The sequence below is a fragment of the Triturus cristatus genome, chromosome 7 (genome assembly GCF_964204655.1).
Source record: "Triturus cristatus chromosome 7, aTriCri1.1, whole genome shotgun sequence".
Classification (NCBI taxonomy): domain Eukaryota; kingdom Metazoa; phylum Chordata; class Amphibia; order Caudata; family Salamandridae; genus Triturus; species Triturus cristatus.
Window position 1 is genome coordinate 21022520 of NC_140590.1, and position 13665 is coordinate 21036184.

The 13665-nt window shown below is 47.9% G+C and overlaps 1 protein-coding gene across 1 annotated transcript in view; it reads right to left on the minus strand.

The window, feature by feature from the left end:
* LOC146808708 (cell adhesion molecule CEACAM6-like) overlaps positions 1 to 13665 on the minus strand; it is a 375069-nt gene that overhangs the window by 32536 nt on the left and 328868 nt on the right. Inside the window, exon 6 of the mRNA XM_085614219.1 lies at positions 316 to 348. Within this exon, the coding sequence (XP_085470345.1) occupies positions 316 to 348 (33 nt within the window). The remainder of the gene's footprint in view (positions 1 to 315; positions 349 to 13665) is intronic.

The window sequence follows — 13665 nt, forward strand, 5'->3', positions numbered from 1 at the left end:
GGATAGTTAATTAAAATACATTTTTGCTACATGCACGACCTTGCCAACCAGGAAATTACATTTGCTTAACCTATTCTACAATCTATAAGGGAGAGTATCTTATGTCAGTTCATGAGATTCTGTTTTGTAAGCTTAGATATCCATGGCAGACTTATCCAGCACACAGGCCTTACTAACCACCCACTGGATTGTGTAGCAGTTACAGAGGTGACCGAATAAGAACTAAGTATCCTCAGGAGGTATCAAGAAATGATATTTATCTAAGCATTCAGAAACACCATTCTGTGTGTGAGAGATGCTTTACATTTGTCTTACCATGTAAGTGTGGTCTGCATCAAGGGACTGCGTCTGTGGAAAAAGGAAGAGCAGTGGTCACCAGATGACTAGATGAAGAGAGAGCAGCCATACCCCACCTCTGGTCACCTGGACGGCATAAGAGGTGAGCACAGAGTAGAAACCCATCCTGGTCTTAGTTAAAGACCCAGAGACATCTCATTTTTGTTCCGTCCAGACTCACCCTGCATGTGTGAGATGATTCCTTCACAACGAGGGATACTGTTGGGTCAAAAATAACCAAGTTGCATTTTAGAAGCAGGTGAAAGTAATGTGCTTAACAGATTAAAGACACAATTACCAAAGCCCAGACTTCCCAATTCATAAATGAAACAGCGTTCTAGTAAATCTAAATACTGAACTTGAATTGACACTAGAAGGTGAGGGAATATACTGGAAACGTGTAGAAGATATCTTGCATCCTATGCTTTGTATCACACTACCACATAATCTTCACATTTTAAACACCAGGTAATTCCATAGTCCTCCATCACACGCAAATCCTTGCTCACATGATGCATACTTCCTTGTTCATGCGTGTGTGAACACTCTACTTTCTTGGTCTAATAACTACGTACTCCTCTACAGCTGCCAAGGTTCCTTGGGTCTGCCATGTAGTGCAGCTAATCATGTTCTACAACACAAATACCCAACACCACAAAACCACCAATACAGTATGAACTAGACATACACACATCAGCTAACTCTGGACACCAAACAGCATCTTCCCCTGAACAATATTCATTATGGGACATCTTTAATACAATGCTAATAATTCCCTTTCTGAATCTGAACACGATTGACAGACCCCAACAACGCCTTATTCTTGGCAAGATGCTTCAAACTCAACAGCAACGCCCCCAGACCAGGTCAACATACATCTGAGAACCATCCAAATAAAATGCATTGAAACATGTCACACGGTCCAATGCACAACATTGAATCACAGAAATGCACCTTCCTATCAAAGCGCTCTTCTAGAGAAGCACTGGACCACTGACCATCCAACTCAATGAACTCAACTAACTCAAATAAATGCTAAAGCCATTGGAACACCTGTCTATAGAGGAATCACTCTACAAACATCTTTAACAGGGAGAAGCTCATTATACTTTCAAATTAGCAAACACAATCCATAAAGTAGATGTTCAACAAAAACTAACTATATGTAACCACATACATAACATACAACTGATAGAAATTCAAAAACTCCACACACGCTTGCCAAAGTATTGAAAGCACAATCGTGCTACACTACTACTACTAATAACTTGTTTATGTGTAGCCTTTTACACCACACTTCTACTGCTTCTTTCACTGTAAACATCGCCAATGTTGCCGCCTTGGGAGATTGGGCAGAAATATGCATATTCAAGCTCAACTCTCTCCCAAAGTAAGTTGGAAAGGCAATTTAGTCTACCGTCCGCCTGGTCCAAAAAAGGGTTCAGTCACAGCCTACCGGAATATATTGTGCCCCATGTGCTTGAAGCACAACAGTTCCTCTTGTTGGGAGTCTTCAATTACCATGGGGAAGATTCCTCTGCTTCAGAGACTAGTCAACTATTTTCCAATCTAGCAACACTTGGTCTGTTTCAACAAGTTAACAGAGCAACTCATGTCTCAGGTCATTCTCTGGACCTCATTTTTACTAACTTCTCACCATTCATTTGCAAACCACCCAAATCTTTACTCTGGACAGACCACTCACTCATCTGTTTTCAGATCCCTAAGTATAATGAGGCCGTAAAAACAAATACGGGTTAAAACAATATGTCCAGACAGTGGTGGAAAACCACTCCTGATTCTGTGGCTAAGGTGCTGAAGTGAAGTGTCCCTTCACATGACTTAGATGTAGATCAAGCACTTTCTGACTACAACAGAGCGCTGGAGTCGGAATTTGATCAAATAGCCCTTCTCAAACCCTACGACAATCAGATACACAGACTCCATGCACCTTGGTACTCGACAGAATTAAAAATAGAGAAAGCCTCATGTAAGAGTTTAGAAAAATAATGGCGTTAGAGTAATAATGTATCCATCAAACATTGAAAAGTGGCTGGGTTAATCATGCGCAAAACCAATGATTGTATATGGAAAACAGAAAAGAATTGCTCAAGGGAATAGAAAGGGAAACGGCCACCTGCGTCCCAATAATCCTCCGTTACTGTAGGTATACAGAGGATAAAAACTAGAACAAAATATCGTTCCCGAGCACAAACGAATAAATGTTCAAACCAGTAATATCAATGTCTCAGAAGAAAATTCAGTCCATATAATCAAGAAACAGTCTTCTTTATTCTCTTATTTCTCAAAGTCTCTCCTTGAGGTCCTAGCATGACATTTCATAGTAACAGGTAAGCACAAATGTTGAAGCCAACACGTGTTTAGTCTTGGGTTAATGGCCCAATGACTTTCTCAGGGCAAATATAGTATTAAAGCAGACAGTACACCACGAACCACGAACTTTACGCAACGATGACTGGAGCCCTCTACGTTTTGTGATACACAATTCTTCTACCTATGAGACGGTTTTGATATAATCAATCAATAGTCCAATCGAGATAGTTACATATGTTTTATCGTTGAACTTGGATAAATACCAGCGATTTTTAGACACAAAATATATGGAACCACGTATAGGCCCTACCTAATGTGTGGTGTACTGCCTGCTTTAATATTATATTTGCCCTGAGGAAGTCATTGGGCCATTAACCCAAGACGAAACACGTGTTGGCTGCAACATTTGTGCTTACCTGTTACCATGAAATGTCATGCTATGACCTCAAGGAGAGACTTTGAGAAATAAGAAAATAAAGAAGACTGTTTCCTGATTATATGGACTGAATTTTCTTCTGATATTACTGGTTTGAACATTTATTCGTTTGTGCTCGGGAACGATATTTTGTTCTAATAATGTATCCAATAAGGACGTTTATAAAGTATTGTTAAACCTATACCATCTCAACCTCAAGATAGCCAGTAAATTGCTTATATCAAACCAAATTGAAGAGGTCAAAAGCTCTTCAAAAGCCCTTTTTAATGTGCTTAATACTTTTATACATTTTGAAGCATGCTCCCAAGAAACACTTTGTGACTCCTTAACTTAACCATTTTGAAGACACAATCTAAATGATTTTTCAGAAATTCTCTAGTCCACTTGATCAGGCTTGCGAGGAGCTCGACTTTTGTGCACCTCCCCCTAATTGTGCTAACAGCCCAAGCAAATTGTAATGTTCTACACCACAGACAATTCAGAAAATCCTTGTCTCAACTAAGTCGGACTCTCCCTTAGATGTCTGCCCCCCCCCCCCCCAGAATTTTGGCTGACCTTGCCAATCTGCTTGCCCCTTCAATTTGATCCCTGTTCAATCTATCTATCAATACAAGACTATTCCATCGGACTGGAAGGTAGCTCAGGCAGAGGTGTAACAAAGGCCCCCACAGCCACAGCAGTGTGCGGGGGCTCAGGCTTACTCATACTGGAGGGGGGGCACTCAGCCTCTACTGATGTGAGGGCCCATTCAGCATATCTTGCATAGGAGCCCCTCACGTTTTATTACACCACTGAGCTCAGGTCAGACCCGTAAAAAAAAAACAATTTGGCATTGACCAATCTTGCCAGTTACAGACCCATTTTACTGCTCCTTTAAATGGGAAGATATTGGAGAAGCATATGAGTAAACAACTTATAAAATAACTGGAGGCAAATAGTATCCTAGACTCATCACAGTCCAGCTTCAGAGCATAGCACAGAGACAGCTCTGGTAGTGGTCACTGACCACATCATATGCTCTCTCGATGCTAATGTATCATCTATGCTGGTGCTGCTGGACTTGTATCCAGCGTTTAAAATGGTATCTCATACCAAGTAACTTGGTAGGCTTCATGAGATCCGTATCCATGGAAGAGCCTCACAATGGCTTTCAGATTTCCTTTCCGAAAGGACCCAAATGGTTATTCTAGGCTCCTATAAATCTTGTACCATGACATTAGATGGTGGGGATCCCTAGGGCTCAAGTTTTAGCCCTACACTATTTAATATCTATGTTGCCCTTCTTGCCAAAATTGTCAGAGCCTTTGGCTTTGAGATTATATCATATGCGGACGATACAATCAATCAATCAATCAGGGTTTGGTAAAGCGCGCTACTCACCCGTGAGGGTCCCAAGGCGATGGGGGAGGGAAAGGTAGGGCTGCTCCGGTTAGTCGAAAAGCTAGGTCTTGAGAGCCCGTCTGAAGGTGTGCAGGGTTGGCGAGCATCTTATTTCTACTGAGAGAGTGTTCCAAGCTGTGACTGCAGTGTATGAGAAAGCTCTCCCTCCAGCTCTGCTCCGGTGAATGCGTGGGACCTCTGCTAGCGCGAGGTCGGCTGAACGGAGGTTCCGCTTGGGTGCGTGGAAGCTCATTCGGTTGTTGAGGTATTTGGGTCCGATGTTGCTGAGGGATTTGTAGGCGTGCATGAGTAGTTTGTAGGTGACGCTCTTCTCGACGGGGAGCCAGTGGAGTTCTTGCAGGTGTGGAGTCATATGTTCATGGCGCGGTGTCCCTAGGATGAGCCTGGCGGGCGCGTTTTGGATGGTTTGGAGTTTGCGTAGTAGGGATTTGTTGATTCCAGCGTAGAGGGTGTTTCCGTAGTCGAGCCTGCTGGTGATGAGTGTGTGGGTGACGGTATTTCTGCAGTCTGGGGGGATCCACTTGAAGGTCTTACGTTGGATCCGGAGGCAGTTGAAACTGGTGGAGGAGATAGCGTTGATTTGGTGGTTCATGGAGAGGGAGGAGTCGAGGATTATGCCGAGTTTACGAGCGTGGTCCGTCGGGGTAGGTGGGGGTCCCAGGGCGGGAGGCCACCAGGAGTCGCTCCAGGCGGAGGGGCGGGGTCTGAAGATGAGAACCTCAGTCTTTTCGGAGTTGAGTTTGAGGCAGCTGTCCTTCATCCAGGTGGCCACGTTTTTCATTCCTTCCTGGAAGCTGAGTCTAGTGTCTTCTGGGTTGCTGGTGAGGGAGAGGATGAGCTGTGTGTCGTCAGCATAGGACACAATGCTAAGCCCGTGCTGCCTGACGATTGCGGCAATGGGGGCCATGTAGATATTGAAGAGAGTCGGGCTCAGAGAAGATACTTGGGGAACTCCGCAGATGATGTTGGTGGGTTTGGAGAGGAAGGGTGGGAGTCTGACCCTCTGTGTTCTATTGGAGAGGAAGGATCAGGTCCAGTTGAGGGCGTCTCCCTGAATTCCCACGTTGTGGAGCCTGGTGGTTAGTGTGCAGTGTGAGACGGTGTCGAAAGCTGCGGAGCGGTCCAGGAGAATGAGTGCTGCGGTGTGGCCCTTGTCGAGCAACATACGGATGTCGTCGTGGCGGCGATCAGGGCTGTCTCGGTGCTGTGGTTGCTGCGGAAACCAGATTGGGAGGGGTCAAGGATGTAGTTATCTTCGATGAAGGTTGTCAGCTGGGCGTTCACGAGTCTTTCTGTGACTTTGGCAGCGAAGGGGAGGAGGGAGATGGGTCGGTAGTTCTTGAAGTCAGTCGGGTCAGCCAATGGTTTTTTGAGGAGGGGCTTCACTTCCGCGCGTTTCCAGTCCATGGGGCAGGAGCCAGAGGCCAGGGAGGAGTTGATGGTGCGGGCTAGCTCGGGACGATGGACGTGGAGGCTCTGTGGAAGATGTGCGGGGGTCAGGGGTCCGTGGGGGCTTCTGAGTGAGTTTTCTTCATGGTGGTGGCAATAAGTTCGATGGGTGCGGGGTTCCAGGTGGTGATGGTTGGTTTGGAGGTAGTAGTGGTCGTAGGGGGGAAGGCATTCATTGGCTCATTGAAGTTGTCGTAAAGGGTCATGATCTTCTGGTGGAAGGAGGTGCTGAGCTTGTTGCAGAGATCTTGGGATGGTGTGATGTCAGAGGCTTCGCATGAGGGTTTGGTGAAATACTTGATGACGTTGAAGAGTTCCCTTGTGTTGGCTGAGTTGGTGTTGATTTTTTCCCTGATGAAGGTTCTTTTGGTGTCCCTTATCAGCTGGTGGTAGTTCTTCATGGCAATCTTGTGGTCGGTGTGGGCTTCAGTGGTCTTCTGGTTCCTCCACATTTTCTCGAGGCGTCTGGCCTCTAGGAGTTCGGTACACAGCTTCTAATCTGAAAGAAGGAAAACAGTGGAACCTTCTAATGACCAGCACCTAACCTCTTATCACTCCCTCGGTACTATTGCTTTAAGTTTTAGTGGGAATTCACGTGCACACTGAATAGCACCCACTGTCACAGTGCTTATTCGATCAGGAATCCAAATATATAAAATCAAAACAAAGGTGCACCACACGAAAGAATTGGTATTGACAATCATAAAGTTCATCTCCAGCAATGAGAGATCTTCAAAAATTATTTATTTGATTCCATTTTCATTTTATGTAGGACAAACATAGTTCAGTTCTTGTTACTCAACAAACAGAACGAACAGCCGACGCGTTTCGTCCTAATACAGGACTTCTTCAGGGCGCTACTCAATGATGGGATACGAAGTATTATTGTGTTGGAAGGACGTTATTGATTTTGCATGGAGAGTATTATCCCGTCCGGCAAGATTTTGTCTCAATATTTCTAGGACTCGTATTGGTCCAGTCGTTTCCAACAGTTCATTGCCACGTACAAGCCGCAATCAAGAGTACCAAGCACACCAATCCAATGGAAGTACTTTATTTATAAGATAAGATCCGTCCCGATTCTCTAGGGATTATCCAATATCATCATCAACATGAAGCATCTCTGTAAAATTACCAATTAAGGCCAAACCCGAAACAGTCGCAATATGATAGTTGCGGTCTGCAGCAGTCACCGGGAGACGACGTAATGGTCGAGATGCCAAAGCTCTCTGCCTCTGGAAGGATCTTATCTTATAAATAAAGTACTTCCATTGGATTGGTGTGCTTGGTACTCTTGATTGCGGTTTGTACGTGGCAATGAACTGTTGGAAATGACTGGACCAATACGAGTCCTAGAAACATTGAGACAAAATCTTGCCTATGATATTTTCATTATCTAACCTGATAGTGAAGAAGAAGTTCTTGCCTGTTCTGATTGGATAACACATGGAATAGGTTCTTTAGGTTTACTCTGAGGATAAACAAAACCAATATCTCTTTCTCAGATCTGAAGATAAGAACTACTAAAGACGCTCTTAAGTGTGAAGTGTTTTAAAAACCTACTGATCGCTATAACCTCTTAAGGTACTATAGCTTCTTTCCTAAATCCCTTCATGATAATCTCACAGTTGGACCATTCTTGAGGTTACGGGGTAACTGTGGTGAAAAACAAGACTACACTCACTGTGTGGGTGTGTTAACCAAGGAATTGCAGGAGAAATAGTACCCTATGGGAATAATACGAAGGGCAACAGCACTAGAGACATTTTGTTACACTCAGAAACCAGTGACTGATCGTCTCAGCTGCCTGACAACCTATGGTATTCATTTTAATTCAATACAAAAAATTGTTAATAAACATTGAAGAATTCTAACCTATCGAACACTGAACATTGAGAAACTAATGCTTGCATCAGATATGGTGAATCTCTGAAAGATGAATTGGTTCACACATGACCTATAAATTCAATCAGTAAAAATACGCTCATCACAACGTGGAATCTTCAATCAGTGGTCGAAAATTTCCATGCAGACATTGCAACATTTGTAGGTATACAAAAGACCTAAGCAAATTGACTAGGGAATGAGCACTCCATGGTTTCTCAAACATCTCACAAATTGTTATTCAGCCAATGTTTCCTGCATGATCACATGTCCCTGAGGTGTCAGTTACATAGTGTGAGAAACTGGGCCGTTGCTTGACTGGGGAGTGTACAACAAAACGTCAGTAAATTAACCAGTGTTTAGCCGGGTAGCTTTGCACAAAAAGCAATTAGGCTCAACTTAGAGGTAAATTGTAAAGTATTTATGCAGCATACGAAGAGTAATAAAGTGATAATACAACACAAGAAAATTCCTAATCCAATTTAGATAAATGGAGTAAATATTTATACATTGTTTGACACCAAAACGACAAAAATCCAATCAGTAGAACCAGAGTTATGATTTTTTAAAAGGTTTTAGTGAACATAGCGCCAAAAATCACAAAACGACAATTATGGATGTCTGGTCACACTGGGTCAAAGTCACAAGTTCAGGTCAATCACGATGGGGCACAGGTCGGCTGCAGTCATCAGATTACGCCCACAAAAATGTTACCTGCTCAAATCTGTGCCAAGAGCCCTGTTTGCAGTGAAGGGGACTGTGAGGAGCAGGGAGAGCATCGTTGGAAGCTGCCAGAGTAGAGAGAAGAGCAGACCAGATGTTGTGGAAGGGCGTTGCTTGAACTTTGCATTGACGGTCCCTGCAGGTGGTCGATGCTGTAGCATGAATGGTCAGCAGATGGAGCTTGGCATTGAATCGCAGTGCAAGTGGTGAGGTCTCGATGTGAGCGGGCCAGTTCACGGTCACGAAGAGCCCTAAAGCTTGACTAGAGCCCTGGGCTCAGGTGCTGGTGATAATATCAGGAGGCCAGCAGATTAGCCCCTGGAGTCACTCTGGTATCCCTGGGTTCAAGATATAGTTGCAGGTCCAGTTCTTCCTCCCCAGACAAAAGGACAGCAGGGTGGGAAGGCAGGAATTCAGCCTTGAAAATCCAGGAATTAAGCAAGGTTGATGCAGGTCATACGTCCAGCAGAGTGGCAGTCCCTTCAGCTCCCCAGCAGTCCTTCTTCCTGGCAGAGCATCTACAGGTCCAGAAGTGTACCAAAGAGTTGGTGAATGAGGTCCTACTTTTATACACTGGTGCCCTTACTCTGGAAGGTGGGAGAAGCTTCTAAAAAGTTCCATTGTACTGCATGGAATTTCCTTACTCCCCTACCCTAGCTCCAAGCTGACTGCGGTGACAATATGAAGGTGATAGGTTCTTTGTGTGAGGGCAGAGTGGGGCTGTGACCAGCTCTACCCTCTTACCCTGCCAGCAGATGGCCCATTAAGGCACATCTAATCCCTCTATTGCCTGACTGTCTGGGAGTAATTCACAAAGTCTAATCGTCAGTTACACTCAGCCATGTGACCCAAAACAGGCTTACAGTCACAAAGGACTAAGGGCAGAAAACTGCCAAATTTCTAAGAGTGGCATTCTCAAAACTGTAATAAAAAACAAACTTTATCATTAAATTTGGGGTTTTCATTACAATTCCAAAGAAACTAAATCTGATATAGCTACCTACCCCCAATTGGATTGGAAATTATTATCTTCAATCATGGGTTTGTTAACCGTGACTACTCACCCGTAAGGGTCTCCAAGGTCTTGGGGGGCGGGGGGTGGCACAGGGTCCTGTACATCAAGGAGGCGGTCTATCGAAGTGCCATGTTTTGAGGTCCCTCGTGCAGGTGGAGAGTGAGGTCGTCAGTCTGAGGTGAAGTGGGAGGGCGTTCCAGGCACTGGCCGCGAGGAAGGAGAAAGAGCAGCCTCCTGATCTGGACTTCCTGGTGTGAGGGACCACGGTGTTGGGAGAGCTGGGCTGATCGTAGGGTCTTTTGGGGTGCGTGGAATGTGAGTCAGCTATTTAGGTATGCTGGTCCGGTGTTGTGGAGGGGTTTTTGCACGTGGGTGAGAATCTTGAAGGTGATTCTTGCCTCGATGGGGAGTCAGTGGAGTATGCGCAGGTGCTCGGTGATGTGGCAGTGTCGTAGCAGGTTGAGGACTAGTCTGGTGGCGGCGTTCTGGTTGTTTTGAAGTATGCGGTGAGGTTTTTGTTTATTCCGGCATAGAGTGCATTGCCGTAGTCGAGTCTGCTGGTTATGAGGGTGTGTCCAGCGGTCTTTCTGTGTTCGAGGGGGATCCATTTGAAGGTCTTGAGTAGAAGGTGGAGGGTATGAAAGCAGGAGGATGCGACAGAGTTGATATGGTGGTCAATTTTGAGTTTGGAGTCCAGGATGATTCCCAGGTTACGTGCGTGGTCCGTGGGGGTGGGTGGGCTTACGAGGGTGGGGGACCACCAGGTGTTGTTCAAGGCCCATGATGAGTACTTATGTTTTGACCGTGTTGAGTTGTAGACAGCTGCTCTTCATCCATTTGGCGACTGCTTCCATGCCTTCTTGAAAGTTGTGTTTGGCTGAGTTGGGTTAGTTGGATAGCGAGAGGATGAGTTGGGTGTCGTCTGCATATGAAACAATGTTGAGTCCGTGGGTTCTGACGATGGGGGCGGGCGGAGCCATGTAGATGTTGATTTTAGCAGTAATAAGGAATCCTCAATATTCTCCTATATAAGAGGTAAGCCTAACAGCAGTGGAATCATTTATTTAGGAGTTTATCACTACTAGGACATTTAAAACTTAAAAGTACATGTCCAACCTTTTAATTACACAGCACACTGCCCTATGGACTACCTAGGGCCTACCTTAGGGGTGGCTTATATGTAATAAATGGAGGGTTTCAGCATGGCAAGGGGGTTTTAAAGTCAAGCTGACATGGCATTTTAAACTGCCTTCAGGCAGCAGTGGAAGGCCTGGGACGTTTTAAGGGGCAGCTTAAGTGGGTGGCACAATGAGTGCTGAAGACCCAAGTATAGCATTTAACGAGGGACTTACAAAGAAATTAAATATGCCAAATGGGTCTAAACCACTTTAACCATGTTTTAGGATGGGGGGCGTTGTCTGCCGAGCAGAGGAATGGCTGCTCTTTGAGTGCGCTCCGCGCACTGGGATAATAATCCTGTCAACATCCTGCATTATGGTGGGGCCATGAGACTAAAACCGGCATCCTTACCTCTCTGACCGGTTGCGCATTGTTACGCTGTCTGTCCTGAGCTCCGGGCGTGCTCTTCGACGTTGGATTGAGGGGGCGAATTACTGCACCCGTGGTGCCTGCCTGAGGTGGTCACGGTGGCTGGCGGCCCTGAAAACTGAACCCGGGGCTGCGGTGGAGGCGCGGGCCTGTACTAGCGGAGGAGCTGCGGATGTCTGGATCGGACAGCACTGGTCGTCGCCACAGTCAGAGAGGCGGACCTGCGTTGGAGGAGCGCATGAGGATTGGCACTTCCTGCTGGAGGGTGACCCGGATGGAGTCGAGGGAGAGCTCCGGCGTGAATCGGAGGCCCTGAAGGCGCCATCTTGGGGAGTTGCGAGTGTGACAGAGAAAGCTGCAGGCCTGTGAGTAGAGTATTCCTCAGCCTCCCCTCACTTGCGGTGGACCTGTGCGGAGTGCTGCGCGAGGCTGAGCCACGTGCGGTGAAAGCTGTGGTCTCAGTGCAGCCCCTGGAAATATATTTGCGAGGTGCAGTGCCCGATGCGTGGTGGGGACTGGGGGCAGCTGATTAAATGGTGACACGGCGGGAAGGCGCATAACCCCTGGGCAGAGATCGGCGGTGCTGCAGAAGCACCTATGCTGCCGGGGACAGTGAAAGGCCCAGGAACACCGACATTGCAGAGCATTGTGGGTGAGATCCCTAATAGTAGTATGCTGTGTTTGCGCCCTGCTGTGTGGACCTCCTGATTGTACTGTATGCGCCCATGTGGGGTAAACATTTTGCAACCTGAGGCGATCTGAGAAGAGCGCTGCCGAGACCTGAAATCCGGCCTGTCCTGCCATTCCTGCTTGCTGTTTACTGCCATGTATTGCCGTAGGTGGTCAGAGTAGCACTGAAGGGACGCAGTGAGATTCAAGATAGAGGAGAATTGCGCTGCTGCCTAACGCTGGGATGCTTGCTCTGCGAAGATAAGTGGTAAGGCAGACTGAAAACACCCTTGAGGCCTGGGGCTCTGGTTGTGTCCTGATCGCTGCTGGGCGATGGCAACTCGGCGCACGATGGGCAAGCATGATGCCAAGCAGCCGAAGCTGACCTTTGATAAGAGAGCCACGCGCCACGCTGAGTCGCCTTCTGACGCGCAGACGGAGGAACAGCAGGAGATGCGCTCTGAGGATGGGGGAGAGGATTTGCGCACGCTCATGTTAGAAATGCGCTCTAGCCTGCGTAACATTGATTCCAAGTTGGATACCCTGACCTCGCAGTGGGACTCGATAAAAGCTCAGGTTCACGTGCATGACACTCGCCTAGATTCTCTGGAAAACCGGCATACTGAATTCCACGAATTCAAGTGGAAACAAAAGAACAACTGTTAAATATGGACAAACTCTTGGGAGTTGTTCGTGCCAAAAATGACGATTTAGAAGCGAGGTCGCGCAGAAATAACCTACGCATTTCCGGGATTCCGGAGACCAATGCGATCACTAGGATGGAGAGTTACGTGACGGAGCTCCTGCATACGCTGTTTGACCCTCAGCTGTCCCCTGTCTTCGTGGTGGAAAGGGCGCACAGATCCTTGGGGCAAAAACCCCCGGTTGGGGCACCGCCTAGACCGATACTGGCCAAATTGCTGAACTATCAGGACAGGGACAATATATTGAGAATGGTGAGGGAAAAAGGTCAACTGTCCTATCAGGGGGGGGGCGTGGCCAGCAACATGGCCGAGTAAGACGTGTTCCGCGCTAGCTCTGGCAGAGCTGCTCTAAATCCGGCGATATACCTGTGTTTGGCGGTCCGCTGGAGACGGGACTGATATGCCCCGGGATCGGAGGCGTCCACAGAGCCGAGGGAAAGACAAGAGAAGAGTGACAACTCCGGAACACGCGAGGTGCTGCCCGCGAGACGAGCGAGGCCGGGAGGCAGCAAGATGGCGGCGGCTCCCGAGATCTAGGGGACGGCTCTGCGGCCAGACGGAGTGCGGCGCAGAGAAGCAAGAGGCCGACTAGACGCCCCGAGTGGACCGGCCGGGGCCGCAGATTCCCCCGCATATCCCTGGTAGGAGGAGACGGGCTGGATCGGGGGGGCTGGGACGCGTGTCGCCTCCCCTCGGCGTTATGGCAAGAACCGGACAGACGAGGCCCGCAGTGGTGAACTTCGTGGGGGGACTTGGCCGGCCTGTGAGGTACCGATGGTGCGACGCCCACGGATCGGGGGAGCTGCTCGGTGATGACCGCAGAGCGGGAAATCCGGCTATACGGGCATCTGGGGCAGCAGGAAGCGGAGGGGCCGCAAGACGGAGGAGCCGGCCTGGTGGGCCCTGGGCGCATCTCTGCCCTGTTGGGGGCGGTATCGTACGACTGGGCCCTTCCCCCCCACCTACTCGGTAGCCTGCCGCGGGGCCCGGGCTGCGGAGGCCATTGGCTCTACGGCGGTAGTCCCGCCCGCGGCAGTGCAGTCCACCCTATCGGGGAGCCCTGCGACGACCGGTCGCCGCCGTTGGGCCCACAGAGAACAGCAGCACTGGAGCCGGTGGGGCCCGGGCGGAGTGGATATTGCGGCAGGGTCCTACAGAGCAAGGAG